The sequence below is a fragment of the Psammomys obesus genome, unplaced genomic scaffold (genome assembly GCF_907164565.1).
Source record: "Psammomys obesus unplaced genomic scaffold, mPsaObe1.curated_primary_1811, whole genome shotgun sequence".
Taxonomy (NCBI): Eukaryota; Metazoa; Chordata; class Mammalia; order Rodentia; family Muridae; genus Psammomys; species Psammomys obesus.
In genome coordinates, this window is record NW_026585687.1 from 921888 (window position 1) to 949760 (window position 27873).

The 27873-nt window shown below is 39.2% G+C and overlaps 1 protein-coding gene and 1 pseudogene across 1 annotated transcript; both read right to left on the reverse strand.

The window, feature by feature from the left end:
• Nucleotides 1–5140: 5140 nt before the first annotated feature.
• LOC129665439 (uncharacterized) lies at nt 5141–9117 on the reverse strand (annotated as a pseudogene).
• On the reverse strand, nt 5141–27345 carry Rlim (ring finger protein, LIM domain interacting). Its single transcript, XM_055592434.1, has 5 exons — nt 27149–27345; nt 25332–25393; nt 14297–14486; nt 13264–13347; nt 5141–11984 (listed from the first exon to the last, which is right to left on the reverse strand). Exons 3-5 carry the CDS (start codon nt 14460–14462, stop codon nt 10408–10410), a joined length of 1827 nt encoding a protein of 608 aa, XP_055448409.1. The 5' UTR covers nt 14463–14486; nt 25332–25393; nt 27149–27345; the 3' UTR covers nt 5141–10407.
• Nucleotides 27346–27873: the final 528 nt, after the last annotated feature.

Here is a 27873-nt window from a genome sequence, read left to right on the forward strand (position 1 = left end):
ATCCTTGGAAATTATTTGTATAGTTTTACCATCAATTAGGAAGGTAACTCGTTCTGTGGAAATTTCAAGGACCTTTTCCTGAGGAAGTGTAAAGGCGTTGTTGATTGGCTGCCACATTGTGCTGTCAATGTACTGGCTAAGTTATTTTTCTAATTCTTGTTAAAGCTGATGCATTATTATTAATGTATGGGTACATGTGCACACATGTGAAGGTCAGATTTCCCTCCACAATGTGGGGGTTCCCAGATCAAACTCAGATCATCAAGCTTGAGAGGAGCCCTGAGGGAAATGTGTGTTTTGACAGGGACTTGTCAAGGACTCTGAGACCAACTGGCCCATGATGAATTTGCAAAGTCAAAATCCATATGGGTCAGGCTCAAGAGGGATGGCAAAGTTATCCTAGAGAGTCCAAGTCTGAGTGTTTATGAATGGCTGATCTGTGTATGCAGACTAATGACTGCAAATTTCCTCCTCCCAAAAGCTTACAGCCTGAGACTGCTCTGCTACAGAGACTAGCTAATTGCTCCTCTTGTGCAGTGTATAATAAACATGCTGAGGCTCCACGTTGCAGTTGCAGCAGTTAGAGAATCCCACCTGATCCCAGCTTCACTCTGTGTCTGTCCCTTCCTCATCTCTAGTCAGGGTTCCAGGACCCAAGCAGAACTGATGGATTGGATCCCCTTAAGCTTGTTTTTCTGCCGCTTGGCTGGTGCCTCTTTTCGTGCTGGCATGGCCTCTGGCAAATTCTGTTAAAGACTTAGATTTGCTTGGTCCACAGGCATTAATGACTAAGCCTATATTTCTTATTTGCTTTCCTGAATGAACACATTTCTTAGAGAAAGACCTTGCTAGAAATTAAATTTTGGGGAACATGAGAAGAAAAGGATCAGAAATTTTGTGGATGAAGTTGATACACGAATACAGTAGTTAAAATATGCCTTACCAAGACATATTTAGGCAAAGAGAAGAAACGGTAAATGTGCCACTGTATCTGTCTACAGAGAAAACAAAAGGCAGGGAATTGTTTTAGAACTCTGGTCTCAAGCTCTTAGTTCCACCTGACCTTCGAGCTGGTCAAATTTGCCTCCAAGGCAGTCTCCAAAATCTTAGTGAGCCTGCCTCTTTGCGAACAGGTTCTACAAGTAAAACTCTTCAGTTCTTGCTGGTTCACTTTGAAATGTGGGAAAATGCTTTATACTCACCATTACAGAAAGACATAGACACAGATTGAAAATTTGGATTCTAAATTAGATAATGTGTCTGAAGGTTTTAGACAACTGATAATATACAATAAACACTAAAATACATGATCAAGGGTATGTGAGAGAGAGAGTGGTTGTTTTAGAAGTCTGGCTAAGCACTTTAAGCCAACAGCTTTGGTGTACAAGTTAAAAATGAGGCTTATTGGGGCTGGAGAGATGGCTCAGTGCTTAAGAGCACTGGCTACTCTTGTAGAGGAAATTGGGCTCAGTTATTAGCTCCCATATGACAGCTCACAATCATCTATAACTTCAGTTCCAGGTGATCTGACGTCCTTTTCTGACCTTTGAGAGTTCCTGTACACACAGTGCATATAAATTCTGGCACACGCATACATGAAAAATAAATATTTTTCAAAAGCTCTCAGGGTTAGGTCAGAGGTTTGAGGACAAAGGCAAGATGGCCTGGACCAATAAGTCCCGCCCTTCTCTTCTGAGCAGGGGCCCACGCTTTCAAAAGCCTGTGCAAAACACTGGATAAAGCCAGCTCCTAGTTCTGGATTCCAAAGTGACCGCTGGACCTAAGACCCATCTACAGGGCCCTGAACTCACCAAATAAGGCTATAACTCCAGTACCTCACCATCACATCACAACTTGCCCCATCCTTGGCCTCACCTTCCCCTGCCCCGCTTTAAGAAGCCCCTACCCCAGCCCAGCCTTGGCACCTTACTGACCACTTGTGAGATCAGTGAACCGTCAGAGAGATAACCCCCAATAAACCTGTCCTTTTATTAGAAATTTGGCTCGATTTGATTTATGATGTCACTGGAGAAGCCGTTCACTCAGCATCATCATGGTGAAGTTTGAAAGTTGGTGAAAAGGATCCAGATACCTACAGCAGGATTTCATAAATCTGGAAAGCTTATAGACTTCATTTATTTTTATCCTTTTATTTTTGAAAATATTTTTTCTCATACATACATATATATGAAGTTTCACACACACACAAACACACACACATTCTGATTAGTGTTTATCCACACTCTACTTCCAGTTCCTTCCCACTTCCCCTCCCATCTAGGTCCACACCTTTCCTGTGCCTCATTAGAAACAACAGGCTTCTAAGGTATAATAATAAAATACAAGATTATATAAAAACTTCACTGCCAATGGTCTATTTTGAGTGTGTGTTCTGGGAATGGAATTAGGACCCTTTGTACATGCTAATAACTCTTATTTAGAATGTTCAAACTATGAAGGCCAGATTTGGGTTTCATTCAAGCCATTGACTACAAATAATCTTAGAACTTGTAGATAGGCCCTTTGGTGGTGGCACACATCTGTAATCCCATCACTCAAGAGGTAGAGGCAGGCGAATATCTGTGTGTTCAAGGCCAGCCTGGTATAGAAAATGAGTCCATGACAGCCAATGCTACACTGAGAAACCCTGTCTCAAAAAACAAAACAAAACCTTGCAGATAGATTACTAACAGTCCATTAAAAATGGCTAAGCCTTTTCAAGTGCTGTCAGGGTTTATATTAAGTACTCTGTATTTATCTCTAGTGAGGTAGGCAGGCATATTACCATCCTGCCTTTTAGGTGACACAGGTAAACTACAGACATTGACTCATTTTCTCAGGACCACAGGACATTGTGGGGTATTTCCATTGGCCTCCCACTGATTCTAAGTTCCTGTACTCTTAATCCTGCTTCTTTATGACCTTGTTTTTTAGTATTTCTCCAAGTCCTAGGCTAGTTTAATTGTGAGGTGTGAGTCTCAGATACAAAAAAAGCATTGGCTTTGACTAGCTGGCCAATGAAAAATTTAAAAGGACCTATCTATATCTACATGTGAATTAAAGAATATAAATATAATTTGGTTGAATCACTTTGGACATTACCAAATACACTTTAGGATATAGTATTTAAAAGAACATTCATTTTAGCAGGGCAGATATTTTCCAAAAGTCTGAATTAAGCTTTGGTCTGTATTTTATTCTATAAAATTTGGGCAAATTTTGGTGGTTCTTGGAATTGAATCCAAGCCTTGTGTAGGCTAGGCAGGCACTATACACCATTGATCACCAGCCCAAACTGAGCAACCTTTAAGCACCATCTCAATCATTTATATTACTATTGGCCTCAGTTATGGCTTGATTTGAAATACGAAATAACTAGAAAGGGTTTCAGCTACCTTTTTAGTATGCCAGCCAGTTTACTGCCAAGTAAACACCCTTTAAAGTCAGTTGCCTTTAGCTACCATAGGCCTTTGAATAATGCTGTCATTTCCTTAGAAGATACTTGTTTAAATTGCTTTAAGAACACTTTCATGAGCTCCAATAGAGGGACCCTATTCGGTTCACTTGCTACCTTTTGGGTTGATCTTGACTGTTTTCAACAATTACCTTTATCTCAGTGGACAGAGATTTATCACTTAAGCATGTGAAAAACATTCTAAAGGCAAGTGCAAACAAACCATTTCCAAGAACAGGTATAGCAGTGTTTGGGCTAAGCAAATGGCTGTTGAGGACTTGAGGATCATCATGTCTCATTCATTCGAAGCACCAAGATAAACAGTCCCCATTATAAGGAAGCAGGTTTTTCAGCAGGAGCTGTGTAAATAAATACTAGCAAACCATGAACAGATGTATGGGCCATAATTATCTCCACTGAAATACATAAGAGCTCACAGATTTGAGTGGAGCATTGGGAATAGGGGTGAACAAGCGCTTATCTGAATTTCCAGTTTCCTCAGCTAATAGTTGGTAGCCACATTGTTTTCATCTATATTCTAAGCATTGTTTTAGGAAGAGTGGGACTTCAAGTCTCTGAAAGTGCTTAATTTCTCACTGGCTGGCTCATGACTATGGTACATCTACAGTACGTGGTAACTACTATATTGCCTAGTACAGTTTTAGACTGAGAATTAAAGTGGGTATGATGCAAACAGCATTGTTTTATAATATGACCTCTGACTATGCAGACACCTTTTCTGCTATCCATATAACATCAAAAATAAGCCTTTTTTTTAAAGGATCATGTGTATAGGTAGGTCATGATGATGAGTTTGGAAGAATACCTTGTGATGCAGGTCTATAATCAGAGCTACTCAGAGGCTAAGTCAAAAGAATCACAAATTCAAGGCCACCTTGGGAAATGGTGTCAACATTAAACAAATACTAAAAGGTCTGGGTAGTCAAGCTCAGCACTAGTGTGAACTCAACAGCCCAATTTCTAACAATTATCACCATACACTAAAACCCCTAGAAAGTAATGTGGCAAAGGGTCAACTTTACCAAAACTGTTCTGAGGAAGTAAAACACTGCCAGCTTAAGGTGTGTAAACAGAAAATTCTACCAACCTATCAGAGTGTGAAGGTGTGCTTGGAAAGAGCCACCTGAATGATGTAAACATTGCAGAGGGGGCTGGAGAGATGGCTTAGTGGTTAAGAGCACCCTCTGCTCTTTCAAAGGACCTGGGTTCAATTCCTAGCATTCACGTCAGCTCACAACTGTAATACCAGTTCCAAGGGATCTGACACTTTCACATAAAAAAAAAAATTAAAGAGTAAAAAAAAAAACATTTCAGAGATGGTATGGAAGCAGATACCGAATAAGCACACATACACAACCATTCTGTCCAGGCAAGTCAAGCAAGGCAGCAGTCAGGGGAGGAACAGCAAAACACATCTATTTCAAATGTTACTCATTTCCCAGATTCTTGGGATATACTTTCACCTTTATGTATCAAGGATTAAGCTATTCAACTACAGACAAAAACAGAGGCCAAATAACAAAACCAGTGCCTGTATGCCCACACCCAGAACAAGTGAGGTCAACAGAACCAAGGTTGCAAAATTGTCTGTGTGACTCATTTAAAGCACCAGAACCTTGATTAATGCCCACCTTTTAAACCCCAAGGATGAAAAAGCACAAATGATTACTTCATGCATTTTATTGATAGTCTATATTTTAAGTCTGCGGTATGACATTGAACATAGGGAAAAAGCTTCTTCCTAAAAGATAGCTATTAATAATCAAACCAGATTTAATAACTGACCTTTGAAGGTCTTGTTCTGCATTAAACAAGTTAAATCTTAGCAGGTGTCAAGCACTGTACCAAACGTTGGGTACATTCTCAAAATTTAACACAGGGCTTCCCAACCAGGAGTTGGCTGGATTGGATTCTGGAGAAGGGTGTTCCGTTCAGGTTTAAATGGTAAGGAAAGAAACCAGACAAAGCAAGCCAAATTCACTCCCCCCCCCCCACCCCTTTGTGCTCCTGTTGCTTTTGAAAATGTTTCCCAGAGGTCGGGAAGCCCTGGTATGACAATCACTTTAGTCTTTACGCAGTATGCACAGAGTCTTTACAGGCTTTACAGAGCTCTTCAGGATTGCTGCCCAGTTCTTTGCAGGAACCCAAGTAAATATCTATGCCAAAGCAGCTTTTCATGGGAGAAGACACATAGGTCCATAACACAGCCAACTGTGAACCTACTCTACTGGACCCCTCACAGGGCCCTATACCTTTAAAAAAAAAAAGCAGCTATCAAGAGGTAAAATCCAAATGCTGGACAGTTTACATATGTAGAAACCAACCTGCTAAAAAAAAATGTGAGTAACAGGGCACTGAACAGAGTTAAGGCTGCACAGCCGACTTGACTATATCTTGGAACTGGAAACAATCTTCAAGAACTGAGAAAAACAATCTTGAAACAAGGCACAGTGGTATGACAGGGTTCACTTTCACTGCCCATCTCTAGGTAGCTAGCTGCTTTACCCAAATGTCTACAAAGCAGCTGTGGGACTTCAGCTGCTGGGTAACGCTGATACACATCCATAATCCAAGCAACCAGGAGGATCACTAATTCCAGGCCAGCCTGGGGTACAAAAATGAAACCCTCTCAAAATGACCCAAGACAAAAAAGTCCCATGTATCCCACTGTAATTCTGAGTGGTTGATAACTTAAGATTTGAATCCAGACATGTACATACACATGAAAAAAAATCATAAAACTGATACTTAAAATCCCTGGTAGTAGTTTTATTCTAAGCTGTAGGTATTTAGATATGAACTATGGTGACTTAGATGAGGCCACCCACTTCCTGAAGTGTTGGATAGTCTATTTTAGAAACACCCCAGTGAAGGTAAAGGAATCTTAATTTCCAGAGAGCTGAGCTGGGTTTTGGTGACAAGTACCTGCGTTCCCAACATTCAGGAGGCAGAGGCATAAGGCCTGCCACAAATTTGAGGCCAGCCAGGTACACAGAGTTCCAGGCTAGCTAAGAGTGCACAGCAAGACCCCACCTCAAAAATGGAATTCAGAATGCTAAAAAAAAAAAAAAAAAAAAAGTAAAGGGCAGATATTGAGCTCACAGCTGTTTTTATTTGTTTAAAATGTGACTTAGAAATAACTCTTACCTCAGACTTTGCACTTTTAACTTCCCAAGTGAAGCATGATACATCAATATACATTTAAAAATAATTTTTTAAAATAACCATTTGCTAGTTAAGTCAATTACAACACTGTTACTGGGCATTAAACATACTGACCTGTACTAAAGGAGGAAAAAAAGACATCTTCACATGTGCCTTCTCCACCCCCTGTTACAAAGGTACAGAAAGAATACTCCAGACAGTGACAATCAGAACAGTCTTAAAAGATTAACAAAAAACTCAAGTGCCCTGCAAAGTTGGCTTCCATGTACTGTGTATTTTTGGTAAGACGTGACAGGAAAGCCAGTCAGAAAAAAACAAAAACAAAAACAAAAACAAAAAAACATTAAACAAATCAACTAAGGCAGATTACAATTTTTTTTTCACAAAAGAATTGAGTATACTACATCTGTTAAAAAAAATGCCAACCACAAGGTGCCACTGTATTCTAGCAAAACTGTCATTTTGCAATGCAACATTGACCGCTCTATCATGTGGGTATTTGGAGAACTGACTATAGAAGCTGGTGGTTAAATACAAAAGCATGCTAAATGCTAACCCTTCATAAACATAAGACATCAACAAAAGTAGAGAATACTTGGCACAGAAATGAAGTTTCCCCAAGAGGGGGGGAAAAAAGAACAATAACATAACAACAAAACCCCATTGCTTAAGATAACAAAGCTAAGCTGTTTCCTAGCTTGGATGGATTCTAACAATTATGTCCCTAAAGACTGTATCTCCTGACACTAGCTTCCTTACAATCTGTTCCAACACTAGTGAGCGAGCTCCTGCCTCTCCCCACCAATGACACCCCCATTAACATGGAGGTACAACTAACATGTTCTTTTCAGAGAAAATGTTCCAAATTCCCACCATAGCTCTCTTCTATGTTAATGTGAGTAGTCTGCCATTTTTTTTAACTTGTTCAATTTTGTTTTCAGCACTAATACATCTCAACATTGTAAGCTGTGTGGAATAAAACAAAACACTGTAAACCTTTACACTAGTAAGTGGGTTAAAAAACATTTGAAATATTCAAGGAAAATCAGGCTTTAGTACTTTCCCCTATGCTTTGAAAAAATGTAATCTCCCAACACTATTACTGCATGAAGTTCAAAGTAGGTCTTAAAGACAGAACCTTTCTATTAATAAAGAAAAAGTGCAAAGATACAAAGTGAAATGTAAAAGCCTTTCGCAAGAAAATATTCCCTCAAGAGTAAGTGTTTGGATACTGGTGAGGAAAAAGATTTCTGTTCATAGTACACCTGACACCTATACGAACAACCTTATTTTTAACATCTGCAACACTAGTAATATATAATAGTCATGGACTTTGTAAAATAAAAAAAGTACTCCCACTAAAAAATACTTGTATTCATCCTACACAACCCAATGGATATGAGTGCTATTTGAAAGGGTACACATGCATGTCAAACATGTGTGTTCTACTGAAGGCTAAAAATGTAAAGACTGATTTCCAGTGTTTTTTGAATAGCTTCAACATCTACATTAATAACCAGCATCCTGCTTGAGTTACCTCTGACTTTAACACTTCACAAATGAGTAATATGTTTGGGGAGGTTAGGGAGGTGCCTATTGTCAGTAACTGTTTAGAATGTGCTGCAGCTGTTTTTGAGCTATATAAAAAAAAAAATGAACAACCCTAAACCGGAGCATTTTACTAAGAGGAAAATGGACTTGTGTTTTTAGCTAATCAGGATTATCCTGCAGATCTGAAAACCATAGAAAGGTGACAGGGAGGCTCACAAATATAAAGGAACCCTGACTTTTGTTTGGACATTTTTCCTTGCAAGAGCAGTACATATCCTTTGTAAACAACTACCCTATTTACAATTTAATTTCTTTGATACTTAAGTAGGATTGAAAGCCAGAAGACAACATGAAAGAATGAACTTTGAAATAATCTTTACTGCTAAGGCCATATCAGTGAGGGTAAGCAGGTAATTCCTAAAGCAGATCTGTGTAAAACATTTTCTAGAGTACTGGGCTAATGTGGGTAGTTAGCTCATTTGTTAAAGGTCAAGGATGTGTGTGTTCTGTCCAGCTTCTCTTCTGGCCTGTTAAGCTTTCCCCAGAGAAACATTTTAAAATCTGCTCCACAACCAGACTAATCTTAACCCCAATCAGCTTCAAAAGAAATATGAGGCAAGAGGACTGGGGTTAATAAAAGCTATTATTATTATTATTATTATTATTAAAAACAACAATAAAGTGCTTGTCCATAGATGGGAACCAGCCATTTCATCTTTAAATATGAGGCAACACAGCTAAATTTGAATTCAAATATGACTCACTTTCAAGAAAAGATAAATCTCTCAATTCATCAATAGGTCTCTAAATGTGGCCTGTTAGATCTGCTAGACATAGCAATAAAATATCAACAAGTGTGCACTAGTACCTTACATGATAAATCTTGAAAACAAGCAAATCCGAGACTTTTCCAATAGCACACCCATCTGTACCAACTGAAATCCTTATTTTAAAATTGGTTTAAAAATCTATTTCCTCCACTTTTTTTCTTTAAGGAGCAGATTGTAAAACATCAATTTAACTTTTGTGAAGTGGTAGTGGTTTGTTTTTTCATACACCAAAGAAAGCTCTGCCAAATTTACTGATCTTCCAAGTCACCTATTCAACTAGAATACTGGGTCAAGTGCTGTGGCTTTCACCGTATTAAACCAGTTCATGTCTACATTACTGTCTTCATGCAAAAGTTCCATTCTTTAGTGTTCTTCTTTACCCTCACCTATCACTTCCTGCCTAAATCCCAGTTAAAATATATGGTCTTCACTGGTCTTTAATGCAGTTTGATTCTGCATGATCCTTTTCATGTCAAAAGTAACTGTTCACAAATACATTAAATATAGATATGTTCTGCTCTTGACATTTACACACTTACAAAAGCAGTTTTGTACTTTGTTCGGTGTGTTTGTTTTACTATGCTGGCTCACAAAAAGCAGTTCTCATTTCTAAGCATGGTACTTTACAATTTTGAATGCATTAATACAACAGTGCATTGGAAAAGTACTGAGCCTCTACAAAATAGCTTTACATTTTTAAACAAATGAATGTGATTTTTTTTCACTTACACAAGCATAAGCTTTTTAATATTTCCACAAGATAAATATTTCAATTAAACTATAAGTTCACTCTATTGTGTGCCACAGTGATGGGCTTAGGACAGTTAATACACTTAGAAGATCCTAACTGTTTAGTGTTATTTACACTGATATGTCCATCATCACCTAATCTGGAAGGTGAACAAACAATATTCAGAATGTGAATGAATTTGTATCAATTAATAACTGGGAATGGTATAGTTTTAATTAATCACTTCCAAAACATAGTGGAACTTAGTCTTGAGTGGGAATTTTCTTCATGCCTTTCTCATGGCCTGGGAAACTTTAAAAAGAGATCAACATGATATAGAAAGGAGCCACTGCTAAGGCAGACCTTAAGATAACAAAGAAAAAGCTGACAAGTATACATGGGTAAAATTATCAGTAACAGGTTAGCAATTCATCTGGTACCAAAATCAAAACGTTTAAGTCCTGAAACGTTGCTTTTAAAATATTCTTTCCATCCTGAAAGAGAAACTAGAGAAAAGACATGGTTCTAAAAGGAAGCAATGACTCAATTCAGATTGTGACTTTATATTTAAGCACCACTCAAAAAGTGGAGATAAAGCAAGTGATTTCTGTTTGCCTGTCACTATTACAGCTATATAGCTGAGAGTTTTGTTCTCATTACACAACACTTTCTCTGTTCCCGGAAGATAAGACTGCCCTGCGACATATGGGACAGGTAGAATTCTCTGATAACCAGCGGTCGATGCAGTGGACGTGGTACTCATGGGAGCAAGGTAGTTTACGAAGTTTGTTGCCTTCTGTATACTCTGTAATGCAAACACTACACGTCTTCAATGCATCGTTTTCACCGAAATTTCTCATTGCCAAGTTATCGATCTGTTCTTTGGTGAGTCCTCTAGGTTGGTCATCATCGTCCTCATTTAAGAGAAAAAACTGTGCCAGACTAAGGAATGGCAAGGAGCCACTTTCATCAAATGCCACTGGGGCCCTATGTCGACCATCTCTTCTGGAACCTGATGGGCCAGATGAGCTTCCTTCATTACTGCCTTCGAACATCTCTGAGCTACTTTCTGAACTTTCACCACTGGAACTGGGGCTAGGGCTGGAGCTGAAACCCAAACCAGAGCTGTTACCACCACCAGAGCTCCCTCTTCCATTCCGTGACTCTATTCTCTCCGTATTTCGACCAGGGACTGAGGCACTAGGCTCTGAATCACTGTCACTGTACATAAAGTAGCTTAGCTCACCAAAACCTGTCATTATCTGCCTTAACATAGTTTGAATGGCAACAGATGTAGTTTCACTTAATCCAGTATTTAATATTCTACGAATGGGGATCCTGATAGTACTGACATAGGTTCTCACACCTGCACGTTCAGAACGTGAGAAAGTGCGTCTAAAACCTCCACGTTCACTTTCGTAAGTGACTGTGTTGTTTGGAGTCTGAGACCTGGACCGAGTTCTGCTAGCTATGCTATCTCTCTGCCGGTATTCTCCAGGACGAACTCTTCTTACTTGAAGATCAAGGACTATGGTTGGAGGTCTTTGTCCAGATCCTGCGGATTCACCATTGTTACCTGTGTCTGATGAACTTGTCCCTTGAGAAGCATTTCTTGACCCAGAAGCGGCAAAAAGACCTCTACCTAGCAACTCAGGTCCAGTTATCTGTTGTCTCAAAGTCACGTGGTGCCGGGTTCGAGAACTTCCTTCAGTCTCATTTCCCAAAGGGTGTTCAAAACTCTGGGAGGAGATACTATGATGAGATCTTCGTGGAAGTTCACTTGTTGGATGTAGAGGTGATCTACTTCTTTCAGCTCTTGCTCTAGTTCTTCGGTGTTCTGGGCTGCGGCTTCTTGCCCTCCTCTGACCTCTGGTGAATGGCACTTCTGTTAATGCTTCAGATGAATTGCGTTCTGACCTAGATGGTCTGGTAGATACTGATTCTGATGTGGGATTTTCCATTTGCCTTTGGCTGCTGTTTTCCATGTTTTCTACACTAAGACGTCGAGTAGATGGTTCATTTTCATTCTCTGGAGTTTGGCTTCCATTATTACGGTTAACATTTATCTCTAAACTGAATCTGAAATCACCACTGTTTGGATTTGTCCGGCTCACTGCCCTCCAGGACTGGTTTCCTCTCTGACCACTTCTTGTTGTATTTCCAGTCTGTCTGACAGAGTTAAGCCAATCTATTATAGAATCACCGTTGGACACATCATCTGAAGTGTCTCCACCTGTTTAAAGTGAGGGAGAGAAAGGAACTACAAAAATTAGGACACTCAGAAGCAACATTAAAGAATTTTGCAATTCTGAACAAATTTTACATTTACGGATCTTACGCTATATGCCCCAGTGATTTTTTACTTTCAGAGCGGATCTAAAGGAAGTTGTTTTCACTCTTTCAGGAATCTAGAATAGTACTCCTCAACCTGCGGGCTACGACCCCCTCAGCGGGGTGGGGGGTGTCAAACAACCCTCTCACACCTGCAGATCAGATATGTGCATTATGATTCCTAACTAACAAAATTACAGTTACGAAGTAGTAACAAAGATAATTTTATGGTTGGCATCACCACAACATGACCTGTATTAAAGGTCGACAGCATTAGGAAGGGTGAGAACCACTGCTCTTGAAGATGCTGTGAGACTGTGGGGAGACAACATGGATTTTCCAGGCCACTGTCTAAACAAAAATCAAACTACATAATCCACATAAACTACCTAGGAGGGCTTGTGTTGGTATTTTGGTTCCAATTATATTTGTACCAATTTTTCGTTGGTCTCTATTACTGCATCTAGGGGCCTAGCCTAAGCGTCTTTGATACCATGAAGTTGTTTTAAAATATAATATTGTATCCATCAAAAAATATAAACAAGGTTAATGGTTTATAATTGCTTATTTGTCAATATCAAAATTTTCAACTATCATGAAACTAAAGACCATATCAACTGAACGGTCTGAACTAGTGTAACAGTATGTTCACAAACTAAAGTACTACCATAGCTCCTAGGTTACAGCCAAATCCCCTATTTCTTGCAGAGAGGGAAGCACCAAGCCCCAACACACCTGCCTTCTGCCTGCTTGATACTAATATCAAACCCTCATCAGCTGTGTCAACCGAACATGGCTCCAGTCATTGCTAATGCCCCACAAGAGGAACAAACATCCAGTTGAAAGCCCCTAGGGCTGACAAAGCAGCATTTCTTTTTACTGATAAAGCCACTTCTATAAATAAGGAATTAAATTGGAGAACATTTCAATGGATGTGGAAAGCCAAGGGGAGGAAAATCTCATTTAAACTGGCTACTTCTCACTGTTGCCCAATTAACACAAACAATTTAAAGGTGAGACAGAAAACAGGAATGCTGACATGCTCACCAAATATCAAGAATATGCCACCTCTATGAGCACCAAATTAATTCATGGCATTTCTGGATAATCTTTGGAAGACATTTACTATTACGAAGTTCCTATCATTCCATCCTCTACCCACCTTCCCAAACAAAACATACCTCGATTTTCATCTGAGCTCTGCGGTGGTGGGCCCTCTTTGATTTGTTGGAGTCTTCTGAGCAACTCTTCTTCAGTACTTTCACCTGCAAATTGAGCAGTTTTTTTTCCCCAAGTTACAAATGAAAATCAGTAAGTCAGTTCTTTTTTTTTCTATCCAAATGATTCTTTTTAAAGAAGGGTCCATCCTAGCTGATTTCAAATTTAAGAGGCCCCTGCTTTCACCTCCTATGCAGCTAGGATTAGTATGTAAAGTTTGGCCTTGTTCACTGTGCTTTCAACTGAGTGACTTGCCAGAAACTACACTGAATAACATCAGGGCCAGAACTGCAGTTAAGACATTCTAATGAAAGTCCAGCACTGTTTGCTCAAAATGCTCCACCTAAGTCTTGATAAAAACCTTCCCTTTGAAAATTAACAAAATCAGCTGGGTGGTGGTGGTACATGCCTTTAATCCCAGTGCCTGGGAGGCAGAGGCAAATGAATCTCTTCAGTTTTGAGGTCAACCTGGTTCACATAGTGAGTTCCAGGATCCAGGGCTACAAAGAGAAACCCTCTCTCAAAAAACAAAACAAAACAAAAATTAACAAAATCACCCACAGGTTAGCGAAAATAGACGGAGCTCTAGGATCAAATGAGACCTTATCTGAATGAAAGACTAAGGGCAAAATTCTAGCTGCTAACTTTGTAGGGTTACAGTTGGGACATATTCAGAGAATCAGAGAAACTAAAAGTTATGTCTGAGAAACCAAGTCCCATTCGTCATTTTGTACCCGGATTCACAGCTAGCTGAATTGTCCAGTGAAATTCCATCCAATCCATTTCACTAAACATTTACATTGTAATTCAAAAAGTTACAAACATCTCTGACAGGATTATTCCAATTATTATGAAAGAACAAAATCAGGTAATAATAGAAGCAAACACCATTAGGCATTTTGTATAAGTAATTTTTCATCAACTCAAAGACATTATAAAACAAGCTGTTAAGACCTCAGCAACTTCCACATATAACTTCAATTACATGTAGCTCACCTGGCGTGCCTAGCAAATTGTTGTCTCTCATAAGTCTGTAATCTTCTTCACTCAGATTATTTACAAATTGATAGAACGCTTCTTCCCGATCCAATCGATCCATCTGACTTCTGCGTTGTGCTGCAGATTGGTCATTTCCTTTGTCGTTAGAATCTGAGCTTTCCATCTTAATGAACAAGTTGAAAATTATCTAGAAAGAAAAGGCACAATTTGAAAACAGACACCGTTAAGCACTCCATAATTTTATTTACATGGAAATCCAGCATAGAGGTGAATTTTAAGAAAGATGAATGAAATTAACAGAAAAACAACAGTTACACTAGGAAGACTAGGTCAGGGAGTGCTTGGGCCATATTCAAAACATGGCCTATTTTTTAAATCTTCTTTTTAATCTAAAAAAGCTTTTTACATTGAGGTGCTAGAAACTGAACCCAGGGCCTTGCCTCCATGCATGCATTCCACTATGAGGACACACATCCAGCTCCTGGGTTTTATAGTTTTTTGAGTCAGAGAAATCTCTGCGGGGTCCATCTTTCTCCTGCCTGAGCCTCCTGAGTGCTGTACTTACAAAAGTGTGCCATGAACTATGGCTACTTTCACATTAAAAAATGTTTGTGCTGTATGAAAAATAGGAAATACACACTCTGGTATTCATAGTCTTACTGGAGCACAGCCAAATACACTTGTGTCATGATGGCCAAACTGAGTAATTGTAACAGACTGTAAGTCATTCCCTCACTGCTTTGCACTGCTGCTCTCTGCACTTCCAGCTACCTCAATGCAACTTCAACTTGATAACATTTCAGGTATGGAATGTGTATCATCTGTGACTTTTAAAAACCTACAAGTACACATTCGTGGTGACTGAAAAACACACATTGATCATCACACATAAAGGCATAGCAGAGGCTTCCTAGTTTTCACCAGATTAGATGACAAAGGCTGCACTTAGGCAGATACTATCAATCTGCTAAAGTAGCATAAAACTAGACTAATCTACTTGTCAAAATACTTCCAATACAGGAAATTTATGGTCTTCAAATTAGAAAAGCCAAGGTGAAGGATTTTATCTATAACATTTCTTTAGAAAAAAAAATCACACATTGGAATATTTTTCAGCTATTAAAAAATGAAGTTATGAAATTCACAAATCATTGGACAGAGCTGGAAAACTTCAACCCAAGTGACACAACCCAAAAAAAAACTACTGTATGTTTTTTCTTATATGTGGAGGCTATCTTTCGAACCCTCGATAGGCATGTTATAATTCATATAATAAGAGGTTAAGTGTCAAGTGAGAGACTGGGGAGGTTTTTTTTTTCTTTTTTGCCTCTTAAGTGCTGGAAAAGGTATGCACCACCACTGCCCAGACAAAAATTTTTTTCAATTAAAACTAAAAAAACAAAAAAAAAAAAACAAAATTGAGGATTTAACCAGAACTTTTTTAATAGCCCATTTTTTTTTCCTGAGCAAAGAAAGCTATTTTATCAATGGTAAATAAAATTTTGTTTAAGGGCACAAATCTGTACAAAGGAAATTAGCTTATTAGCCTTCTGTTTAATATTGTTTAGTAGAGTTACATAAGAAGTTGATGATACTAGAGAGAACGCGATTGACTAGTGACAAATACAACTGAGAGTATTCGGGTGTTTCTTAACCCAAGTCAAGTGCTGATTAACTGTACAAACAGTCCTATGAACAGTCTAAATGAAACAACAGGAGATAATATAATTTCGTAATATAGGCCAGGCTCTCCTGGAAATGTCAATCTTTCTGAATGACAGAATTTGAGGTTTTAAAAGAAGTTGAGTGAAACAATTAATTCAGTATGACCTAAAGCAGATCTGTGCTGAGTAGGAAAATAAAATCTAGTTGGGCTATTTATAAAGTTTTATGAAAATGCAAGATAGTTAAAGCCTCTGGTTACCTATTTATTTTCTTCAACAAGTACTCTGAGGAAAATATGAGAATCCATCCGGGTAACTTGATAATGTCTCATAATGAATAACAGGACAAACAATGCTTACATGTGGAAAAAAAAGTAAAGTCACTGTGACAGTAAGGAACATTGGCTCACAGGCTTATCAAGGGCATGAGAGTGCTATTTCCTTGATGCCTAGCAGATGTAGGAACTCCAACTACAGTTCCAAAGTGCAAAGTGAACTTCCTTATTTTAAATTCATGCACTATGGCTGGATCAATGGCTCAGTGGTTAGGTGCCCTGGCTACAGCCTTGTCTACAAAGAGTTTCAGGATTGCCAGGGCTATACAGAGAAACTCTGTCTCAAATTCCTTTTCCCTAAAAGAGCCCCAGCTACTCTAGCAAATGACCCAAATTCCAAGCATCAACATGACGGCTTACAACCACCTGTAACTCCATCTCTAGGGAATCTGACATTTTCTTCCTGCCTTCCATAGGCACCAAGCAATCACTTTGTACACTCACACACGTGCAGGCAATAAATAAATAAATAAATAACCTACACACATAAAATAAATCTCAAAATAAAATTCATATAGCATATAGTTGAGGAGCTTCTATTTAGCATTCAAGGGGAAATAAAAACTCATGCTAATGATATACTAAAAGGTATACATGGGAATTGAATCTCTATGAGATGAATGGTACCATTAAAATCAAGTTAAAGAGACTGGCACATACACGGAGAAAGGCATTTTTAAAGATAAAATATTCACAAACCCTGACCCCCAAGTCTACAAATGACACATAAATGAAGATCAAGTCAATAAGGTACACTAACTTTAAACTTGAGAAAAGCAAAATATTGCTCCCTAAAAAAATGCCATTCTTCTCATTGGTTATCTTGTATTAGGTGACAATGTAATCAATGATTAAATATTGAGATGTATCAACAAAAACTTTATCAGCCCAACCATGAAGGCACAAGCTTGTAATCTCAGATACCAAGGAGATGGAGGACAAAGGATGTTTTGGCTATCTCTTTAAGACAAGGTTTCATGTAGCACAGGCTGACCTCACACTTTGGATCCTTTTGACTCCATGATCCAAGTATTATAGAAATAAGCGTGGGCTACCATGCCTGGTTTTGAGAATATAGGCTTTTGAATTCCTGGCTAGCTTGGGAAATATAGTTAAGGCCTCATCTCAAAAACAAAATCCCCCAAGAGAGAAAGAAAGAGGGGGAAGATGACCTTTCTAGAATTTTGTTTTTCTTTTTCATCTAGGGTTCACATGCTGAAATCCTAACCCTCAAGGTTATAGTATTAGGATGTAAGGATTAGTATGCTCTAAGAAACCCTTAGAGAGCTACCTTGACATTTTCATCAACAAGAATACACTGAAAAAAAAAAAAAATGAAGTCAACCCTCACCAGACATCAAGCTGCCCAGACCTCAATTCTGACTACCAGCCTCTTTAACTCTCTAAGCTTCTATTGTTTATAAACTACATAGCTTAAGGCATTCTATTATAGTAGCCCAAACCAACAGATAGTATGAAAATTTTGAATTTGCGGAAAGTCCTATAATTTATCCCACTCCACATATGTAACAATGTACCAGAATAATCATAAATCAGTCCTAAAGGAAAAAAACCAAAAACCTGCTCGGTATAGTAGCTCACACTTGTAATCATAATACTTGAAAGACCAAGTCAAGAATTCAAAGAGAGCTCAAGATACAGGGACTTTGTCTCAAAGAAAAAAAAAATAAAAAAATAAAAAACCCTATTCCAGATTTAAAAAAAAAAAAAAAAAAAAAAGCAAAGGGGCCTGCTCTCAAATTTTGTTCACTTACTTACTCGAGGAGGAACAGTCTAGAAATAGTCTCACCCAGACCTGCATTCTATTTCCTATAGACCACTATTCTTAAAACTATCATTATTGTTTAAGTCACTAAGATGAACATGGCATGGATGCAGCAGGTAAGGCCAGATTTCCAGTTTCCTAGTCTCATCAATAAGAATCTTTATTTTTTATAGAAATTTCTGACAAGTGTTTTAATAACTTGCCACTGTGGGAAGGCTAGAAATCCAAGTGAACAGTCACGTAAGTCACATGAGTCAAGAAGTATACACAAACATAAAAAACAACACAACCTGCCATTTTCCTAAAAGTAACACAAACTGGTATTGGTAGTGGTAGCAATAGCTATGTTTTTAAAAAACAGAAAAGCACAAAGGGAAAAAAAAAACAAGACCCTTAAGCCATAATTTCCTAAAGAAAACAACCACTAACATTTAATTAACATTCTTAAAGTAGTCAATGTTCTGGACACTAAAGTTAGGGCAAAATCTACTTGTTGAAAAATCAGTAAACAAATCTGAATGACTGCCAGTTGAATAGGTTTTAAAAATTTAAATCTTCCAAAGATGGCAAAAACATCTGATAAATTCTGATATTTGAAGGCTGTGAACCTAAGATTAGAGAAAACTCACATGCCAATGACAGAACAGTGGCAGTCTTAAGAACAGCATCTAGGAGCTTAAACCTGGAAGAAGCAGAAACTCTAGGACAAAATGGAGAAGATTTAAGAAACAGTATCTGAACTCAGTGGATTGGCACACATATATAATCCAAGTACCCAAGAGGCAGAGACACGTGGGTCTCTGTGAGTTTGAGGCCAGCCTAGTTTACATAGGCCAGCTAGGGTAGCACCTGTGTGTTCTCAGTAAGTAGACAATGAGGATGGGCTAAAATAAAAATGAAAAAAAAATTATTACTTTACATACTATATCAAGAGTATTAAGGCTGGGGGCTGGAGAGATGGCTCAGAGGTTAAGAGCGCTGGCTGCTCTTCCAAAGGTCCTGAGTTCAATTCCCAGCAATAATATGGTGGCTCACAACCATCTAAAATGAGATCTGGTGCTCTCTTCTGGTTGTGCAGGTGAACATTCAGACAGAACACTGTATACATAACAAATAAATAAATCTTTAAAAAAGAAGAATTTCTAAAAAACAAAACAAAAAAAAACAACAACAACAACAAAAAGAGTATTAAGGCTAATAAATAAAGTCCAACAAATATAGAGAGAGGGCAAGGCATAGCAGTGCAGATCTTTAATCCCAGCCCCAAAGAGGCAGACGGATCTGTGTGATCCGTCTGGGCCAGTCTGCTCTACAAGCAGCATAACAAAACTGCCCCAAATCAGATGCAATCAGGACCTTAAAGGAAGCAAACTACTTGAATCTGTAGAGTCACACCATGTAGAAGTTAGAACAGACTGAATTTAAAAGACCCTCTTCAACTAAAATGTCATCAAGTACAAGTTATGTTTCCCCCTGATCTGAGAATAGGGTACTACTGAGCTATATGTTCCAATGACACAAAATTCTACCACTTTTTTGGCAAGGCCTCAAAAGAGAACAAAAAGACCAGCTCCAAAATCCTTTTACTCCCATAATGACATGATGCTCTAGATTTCCATGACACCCATCATATATCTGAGAAATCTCTCCACATTATTTCTTCAGCATACTTTTACTCCAAAATGCAAGCAAACAGCAAGGTGCTTGCTAAGGTAGTGGCTTCCATCAAAGAAAGTCTGTTCCTTGTAGTTACTTGGGGGACAGGGAGAATAAAATCTGATTTGGCTCATTCCCTCCTTGTGTCCCAACTCTCTTTTCTGCTTGAATTCTGCACTGACTAAGAGTGGAGTAAATTACGATTACAGCACTGGGAAGACACATCCACCCTGCGGGGTCAGTCACATGGTAAGTTGCAGCTGCAAGAAGGACCCGGAACCTGAGGGAACTGCTTATATTTTGAAAGAAAAGGAAATCCTGAATGCAAGCAGTGGTCTCAATGCCTGGTAAACTAATTTTACTCTTGAATTCTCAACAAGTCTGGTCTTTCAGGTGTCTTGCATTGCCTGTGGCATAAAATGAAGAAAGGTAATAAACTTAAGTCACAAGCTCTACCCAGCAGATAGAATAACCAAAAATCCAGATTTTTCTCTACTTTAGTATGAAATAAAAAGGTTTTCAAGAATGGCCTTTCAGACATATGTTATAAAAGGAATTGCAATACATTTCCAGTTGAACTAGTAACAGATAAAAAGAGGGCTGGGCTTATTGCTCAGTAGCAGAGTGCTTGCCTGTGTGTGAAATCCTAATTTTCTAAGGTTAGTAAAGATTGGGACAAGCCACCCACCCCTGGACTCCTTCCACATCACCAGTGTCTTTATCACCTCATTCTCAAGTTTAATATTCATGACACAGATGATACATTTGTAAACATGACTAGCTTCATTTAAAAATAATTACTTCCTTAAAAGATTACCAATAAAAGTCAACAAGAGAAAAATCCAATTCTTCTTAAAGTACTTAGCTCCCCCAACCCCCAGTTATAGAACAGATCTTTTAAAACAGTTCTTCATCCTGACAATTCCATAAAGTAGGAAACCTGCCTTGATTTCACAAGTGAGAGAATCCTAAGAATAGGAGGGAGTGATTTGTCAAAGTCCTGTGGACAGGAGATGGTCAGCAATTAAATACAGGTCTACTGATTCCAAAGTCAATCAACTTTTCACTAAACAATTACCGCTTCAGTACATCCCAGATTGTATGCCTTAAAATACATACCTTAAATCCCAATAGACATGACTCTTACCATGGGCTTTTGTTTGTTTCTTTGGTTTTTTTTTTTTTTTTTTTTTTTTTTTTTAAGAGACCGGGGTTCTCTATGTAATAGCCTTGGCTGTCCTGGAACTCACTCTGTAGAGCAGGCTGGCCTCAAACTCAGAGATCCACCTGCCTCTGCTTCCCAAGCGCTAGAATTACAGGCGTGCGTCACCAGCACCCATCCATCCATGCGCGTTTTATTACCAGTTCTTGTACAAAAGCTTTGAAGCAAGACAATTGGTAGTGCTGAGGATTGAATCTAGGGCCTTATACATGCAAGAAAAGCAGCCTACCTCACTGAGCTACATCTTTAACATTCTTTGAAGACATTTTCACTACTGACCTCCTGCCTCAGCCTCCCAAGTAGCTGGGATTACAGGCCCATGTCACGAAGGTCACTTACAAAACAGTTTTTAATTGGGACACACTCTTCCAATGAGTTTATACACCTAGCCAACCAAACATTTATACTGGCATAAACAGCCAGGTTTTCTCTTTTCTGATCTGCTTTTTGAGGGACATGGTCTCACTAGCCCTGTGTCACCATGCTGGCTCTGTAGTTTTCTTTGACAGTGCTGGAAATGGCTTGTACATATCAGGCAAATACTTTATCACTTAGTCATACCTCTCTCTCAGCTTGCATCCTATTTCTTATTAGGCTTTATTATTATTGTCAGTAAAGCATTAGTTCAATAATACTAACACCAAACAAACAAACAAACAAACAAAAACCAAAAACCAACAACCCACATTTGTTCAACCACAGCCAAGTATGGTCATGGACCCCTTAATCTCTGCACTCAGGGCAAGCAATTCTCTGAGTTTGAGGACAGCCAGGGATACATAGTGAAACCTTGTCTCGTCTTCCCTCCCCCAAAAGGTTAAACCATGAGACAGGCCTGTGGTAAAGGTCTATAATACTACCTAATGGGAAAACTAAGGCGGGAAGATCACAAGTCTAAGGCCTGTCTGTGCTACAGTTAGTTCCAGGGTAATCTAGGGAACTTCTTGAGACAGGATCTCACATTACAAAGTAAAAAGTAAAAGGGGTTATTTAGGGCTACAACTCACTTGCCTGGTATATATAAGCCTCTAGATTCAATCCCCAGTTCTATAAAAAATATTCAGAGTTAAACAAAATGAGCTACCAGATTTGAACTCAGGATAAAAAGTACCATCATGTACATAGATACCAAAAGCTTTAAGAAATTTTCTTAGTCAGGCAGTACTGGTGCACTGCTTTAGTCCCTGAGTCTGAGGACAGCATGGTCTAGAGAGTGAGTTCCAGGACTGCCAGGGCTACCCACAAAGAATTTTTCTTTGCAAAATGTTTAAATTTCATTAAATTTATAATATATAGGTGGATGGAAGTTCAGCTGTACTTTTCTGTCATTCCTCACTTTTAAAAACATGAAGCATCCCTAAAAACCACAACCACAACAAAAATGGGCATGGTGAAACTTACCTTTAATTCCAGCACTCAGGAGGCAAAAGCAGGCAGAAAAATTCTCGAGTTCTAGGCTAGACAATGCTACACAGTAGACCCTGTCTCAAAAACAAATCAAACCAAATCCAAGAAGAGTACTGACTTGTAGTAGTAAGCTATAGGACAAAAAAGGGTGCCATGCTACCAATTTATAGGATCAAATTAGTGGAAAGCCACTATGATGACATTTCATCTCACTGAAGTCATTCAGACAGTGAATTTAATCTTCAGCCAGCCATTCCATGTTCCTTTGTTTTACCTCATTAAATCAGAATTTGTTCTATAAACTCAATTTTGTATTGCTTCTTTTATTATTTCAAATAAGTTATAAAATACCCCATAGGTCTCTGCTTATTTTAGAAGTAAATTAATACAAAAATCACAATTAGTAGTATTGCTAGTAATCAGTAACTACAGTACTATCTCACGACATAAACTTTCCCATCAAGACGAGCCCGTGTTAGACGCCTGGAATCCTAGCAGTTGGAAGGCTGAGGTAGGAAGATCATGAGTTCAAGGCTGGCCTGGGCTACATAACAAAACGCTTTTATCAAAAAACCAAAGCAAAATAAATTTAAAAAAAATTCCCCAAAATACTCTGAGGATGAGACAGGAGGATTTCCATGAGGTTGTTATATAATTAGCTCCAGGGCAACTTGGACTACAGCAGAGACCTTGCCTCAAAAAAGCAAAATTAAAACATATTAAAGAGGGAAGGCAGGGACTCGAATATCACCTAATACCTAATCACTTAATGAGGAAAAGAATTGAGGAAAACAATTTTGCTTTTCAGATCAAACATGTTGATAACTTCATTCTTCCTGAACTAGGAATAATAATTGTTGCTACACAGAAATCATGTGTGGGCCTTTAACCCTGACCTATATACTAGGAACCTTTTATGCCCATACTTAAGTTATCATTAAACACAAGCATCTCTCCCTACCCAGAAAGAATCAATCTCATCAAACTCAGACTGTCACAGGTTGTAACATACAGTGTAATTTTTATGTAAGTGCAATTATTACCATAAAGCGAGCGAACATACACAATGTTTTGCTATCCACTAGGTATTTGTCACACACATATACTGGTGCTGTTAATGACTACTAAAAGCAAAACCTCAAGTTAAAGCACTGTAATATGAGAAAATCTAGAGCGAAATGACAATTTTCAGGTGGAAAGCCCTATGCTGAAAAACATATACACCTATAAATGAGATATCACCTTTGGAAAAAACCTCAGTTGAGGGGAAAGATGAACTGTTGTATACCATCTAGGAAATGTCCTTATTCAAAGCTGAGAAAAAAATTAATAAAGGAAAAAACAGACATGGAACTATTACTATATGAGCATTGGCTATCAAAACTTCAAAGTATTATAGAAATTGGGCCACAAGGATTTAGAAGCGTCTGTTACTCAAAACTGTTAAAGAACCACACCTACAAAAGAAAAAGTCCTCATCCTAGGCAGTGACCCAAAAATCAAGCACCTCACTGGTCTGGTTTTGACCTTGTTATTTGTTCTCCACTCTATGGTAATAACCAAAGGAATGGGATGCTAGTCATCAAGGTATTCTATTTCCTAGCCCTCTAGGATTATGGGAAAACTACACATAACAATTCTATAAATACAAAATGCTCTACTTGACCTGCTCTCACTGAAAGCCTTACTACAATGTTCACCAACTAAGATACCAGCCTTACCTATCTTTTCTTTCAAAGAGTCCTGATGTTTTTGTTTGTTTGTTTGTTTGTTGTTGTTTTGTTCTTGAGATAGGGTGTCACTGGCTGGCCTGCAACTAACTCACTGTCTAGACCACACCAGTCTCAAGTTGTGATGATCCTATGTTTGAGATCCCCGAGTGCCAGGATTTCCAGATGTGGGTAACCATGACAGATTCTAATTTTAAAAGTAAATCTATCAACTTACACAAGGACAATAATAGTTGAAACAGGAACTATATAACAAAGCTTCAAATAATGCATAGTTGCTAGATACCTCTTACATGTTCCAGTGAGGCAAATTATTTTTGAGTAAAAGATGGTTTCTGATGCAGGATACCACTTTTAATTTCCACTAGCTTTCTGGTAACCATATAGCAAACAGGCATAGAAGTATTCAAGTTTGGGGACTTCAATGCAGGACAACCTAAAGGTTCCACCATGTACTAGTTTTTAACAAACCACCCAACCTTTTCTCAAAAATAGTCTCAAGTTTCATCTTTAAAACAGTTAACATCCCCATGAAGGTCTGAATGTGAAGATTATGAAATAATACCTGCCAAACACAGCCTAGTACACTATACAGCTCTGGTTTCCTTAGGCCAATCCTTAATAATATTGTTCCACTTTTAAGTGTCCTAGTTAGTGCAAGCAATTTATGTGGTAATCTTACAATGTTGATCATAATGCAAATAGTAATGCCAGTTAGAGTAGTACGTACCAGTATGGCTTCTTGAGTCGTGAAGGGGAGAAAAATAAAATGGCACACACAAAATACTCATATTCTACTGAGATTTCCTTTAGTTATTCACTGAATATTTAAAAACAATTTCTAATTTTAGCTTAGTTTAAAAATAAAAGTCACAAAGCCAGGTGGTGGTGGCATATACCTTTAGTCCCAGCACTCAGGAGGTGGAGACAGGCTCTGAGTTCAAGGGTCTCTATCCTGGTCTACAGAGCTAGTTCAAGGACAACCAGGGTTACACAGAGAAACTCTGTCTCAAGAAACCAAAAATAAATAAATATAAAATGAAAAGATAAAAATCACATATAAAGCACACATGACTTTCAGGTACCCTTTAAATTCACAGTAAAACCCACCCTCGTTATGAATGGCCCACATCAATGAACTCATTCAAACACAGAACTGCAGAACAGAACATATATTTGTAACATGTATTCTACATTATAAATCACCAAGAGATGAAACAAAAAATAATTACCTGTCTTTTATGACATAGTACTGAAATCCAACAAACTGGATTTTAACTTTCTTCACTCTGCTCTAGGAAAAAAAAAAAAAGCATTCATCATTCTTCCTGTTATTTATTTATCTACATTTTCTTTGAAATAAAACAAATTATTAAAAACACATGTATTTTGGTTACAGCCATCATAATCTTACCTAATTCAATGTTAGGATATTTGGGCAACCAAGGTTAATCAGAAGTTAGATAAAAGATATACTTTAAAAGACAAGAGGCAATCTACCTTTTAATATTAGTTTGTTTAAAACAGGCCTTCATCAGACTATTAATTATTTTCAGGTTCTAAGAGTCACTTTCAAGGACTTACTCAGTTCACTACACAGCAGAAACTAAAGCAATAAAAATCACCAGGACATCTTAGGCTAGAGTGTTTGTGACCTTTTTCAGCAAGAGGAACTACTCTAAAATACTTATTTCAAAAGGTGCTTGGGTAGGTCTTTCTAGATACCTAACCTATAGTTCAGAAACTGATTTGAGGAAAAGGCCGGCCTGCAATTGTGCCCGCCTCCTCTCCAGGACTCTGATGCGATGGAAGTTGAATGACTTTGTAATTATGAAGCATCAAAGAAATTATTAACACCACATTTATTATTTATTCTGTCTTCAATCACCTCAACACACTGTGGTTAGTTATGATTCAAGAAATGTAGGCAACTTATTTTTAGTAAAAAAAAAAATATTGTGGGGCCTGCTAGGAGTTTGTGAGAATCTGATATAAATCCTTTCGCTCTCCAAAAGGGAAAAAAAAAAAAAAGGACCTAAATAACTAGTCTGTTAGGCCTCAGACCGCCAGACTAACCTGTGGAATAAGTACGGTGAAACTGTCCAGGGAAAGAACGTGGCTCTCTCCTCCATCTTGAAATTAATCAGCATAAGGGGAAAAGGGACTGAGTATGCAGGAAGCAGAAGCCCAACCGGTTAATACTAGTTACAAAACTATGGCGTACGTGGCAGGTACCGCCTGCAGACGCCGGGACCCTTAGGGCTTTTTTTTTTTTTTGAGTGGGGGATGGGTAGGACTGTTGGCCGATGACACGGAAATTAACTTGAAAATAATCTGGCTCAATTCCCACACTTACTAGGGAAAACAATCCGCAACGTCTTTTCCCTCCGTTTTTTTTTTTTAAAGAGGGGGGGAAATCCTTCCAGTAATATCTGGCCAAGGATACACCAGGGCTAAAGGAGCAAGGAAGCAAACCGAACCACATTTGTACCCGATCCTCAGGGAAGGCTGTCATCGCAGGCCCAGAGGGCAACACACTGGTAATGCCCTATAGAAGCATTCAAAATGGGCCTCTGCGAAAGCTGGGGAAACTTGAATGCCTAAGAGTTCCCAACATCTGACTTAAGAGCACCTCCGCCCCACTTCCCCAAACCCTAACCCGATATGCGACGCAGGGGGACGAGGGGGAAACTCCCGAGTAAGGAGAAGCGCTGCAGACTTAGATTCTCACGCCTGAGGCCCAGATTCCGGGATGGCCTCCCAGGCATTCCTAGCTTGGAAGGGCAGAGCCGCGACTTTAGGGCCAGGGCGAGGAAGTCCTCCCCAACCTCTTTCCCCTTCCTCCAGGAGCTAGGCCCCACACACCACTCAGCTAAAATGGCAGCGGCTACTACGCCACAGAGGCCCCAGCAGCCACGAGCCTGGGTCCGGAGGCCGTGCCGGGTGTCTGGGTTGCGCCGGGCCGTTCGGGCCATTTTGAGAGCCCCGGCGCATCTGCCTTGCTCCAGCCCGACATCCCATCTCTCACGGTGCCCGTGCCTCCACTTACTCGGTATTCCGGCCAGGAGCGGACTCACTGGACTCAGGGGCCGCCACCGGGCTCCGCCGCGCAGCCGCCGCCGCCACCCACGCTGCTCTCTAGGTTGCTTCCGAACCCCTGTAGAGAACCCCCGTTCTAGCCCAGGGCCCGCTCGGAGACGTAGCTCAAGCAGCCATTATCTTCCCCATTGTTACCTAGCAGTGACAGGAAACGACTGCCCACAACAGGAAGTGATGGTGCCGCCTCCCGGCTTCACAGGCACAGTCCCAGACTTCTAGCCAGCCAATCCCGGTCGATTCCTCGAAAAGGCTTAGTGGGCAGAAGAGGGGACCGGTAGACTAGCGGCCTAGGCGGGAGGCGGGGAGGGAAAAAAAATGCGGCTGTGACGCCCACCACGTGACAGGCCCCACCCTCCGCCATTTTGAATTGTGGCGAGAAATTCGAGTTCTGAGGATTGTGGGAACCGTCTCTTTTCCCATTTTGAAAGCTGAAGGACGTCTCCGTCGGGCGGCGTGCAGCTTTTTTCAGAGCACAAGAATGTGGTGTCAGTGTAACTGGCATTGATCCACACAGTCCAAACTAGGGTAGACTGCAGCAAGACTTTATTCAACGTGTATTTATTGCGTGCCAACTGTAAATCAAGCACAGCTGTAGCTGTTGGAGAAGTTGAGCCAAAAATACGTTGACATAGTCTAGAAATTCTCCGTTCTTACGGGATTTGGTAATCTAGGGAG

Coding starts and splice junctions, on each gene's coding strand:
- Rlim (XM_055592434.1), bottom strand. CDS start 14,462: ATGGAAAGCTCAGATTCTAACGACAAAGGAAATGACCAATCTGCAGCA. Junction 13,348..14,296: donor CAATTTGCTAGGCACGCCAG/GTGAGCTACATG, acceptor CTCAATTTGCAG/GTGAAAGTACTGAAGAAGAG. Junction 11,985..13,263: donor GAGCTCAGATGAAAATCGAG/GTATGTTTTGTT, acceptor CACTTTAAACAG/GTGGAGACACTTCAGATGAT.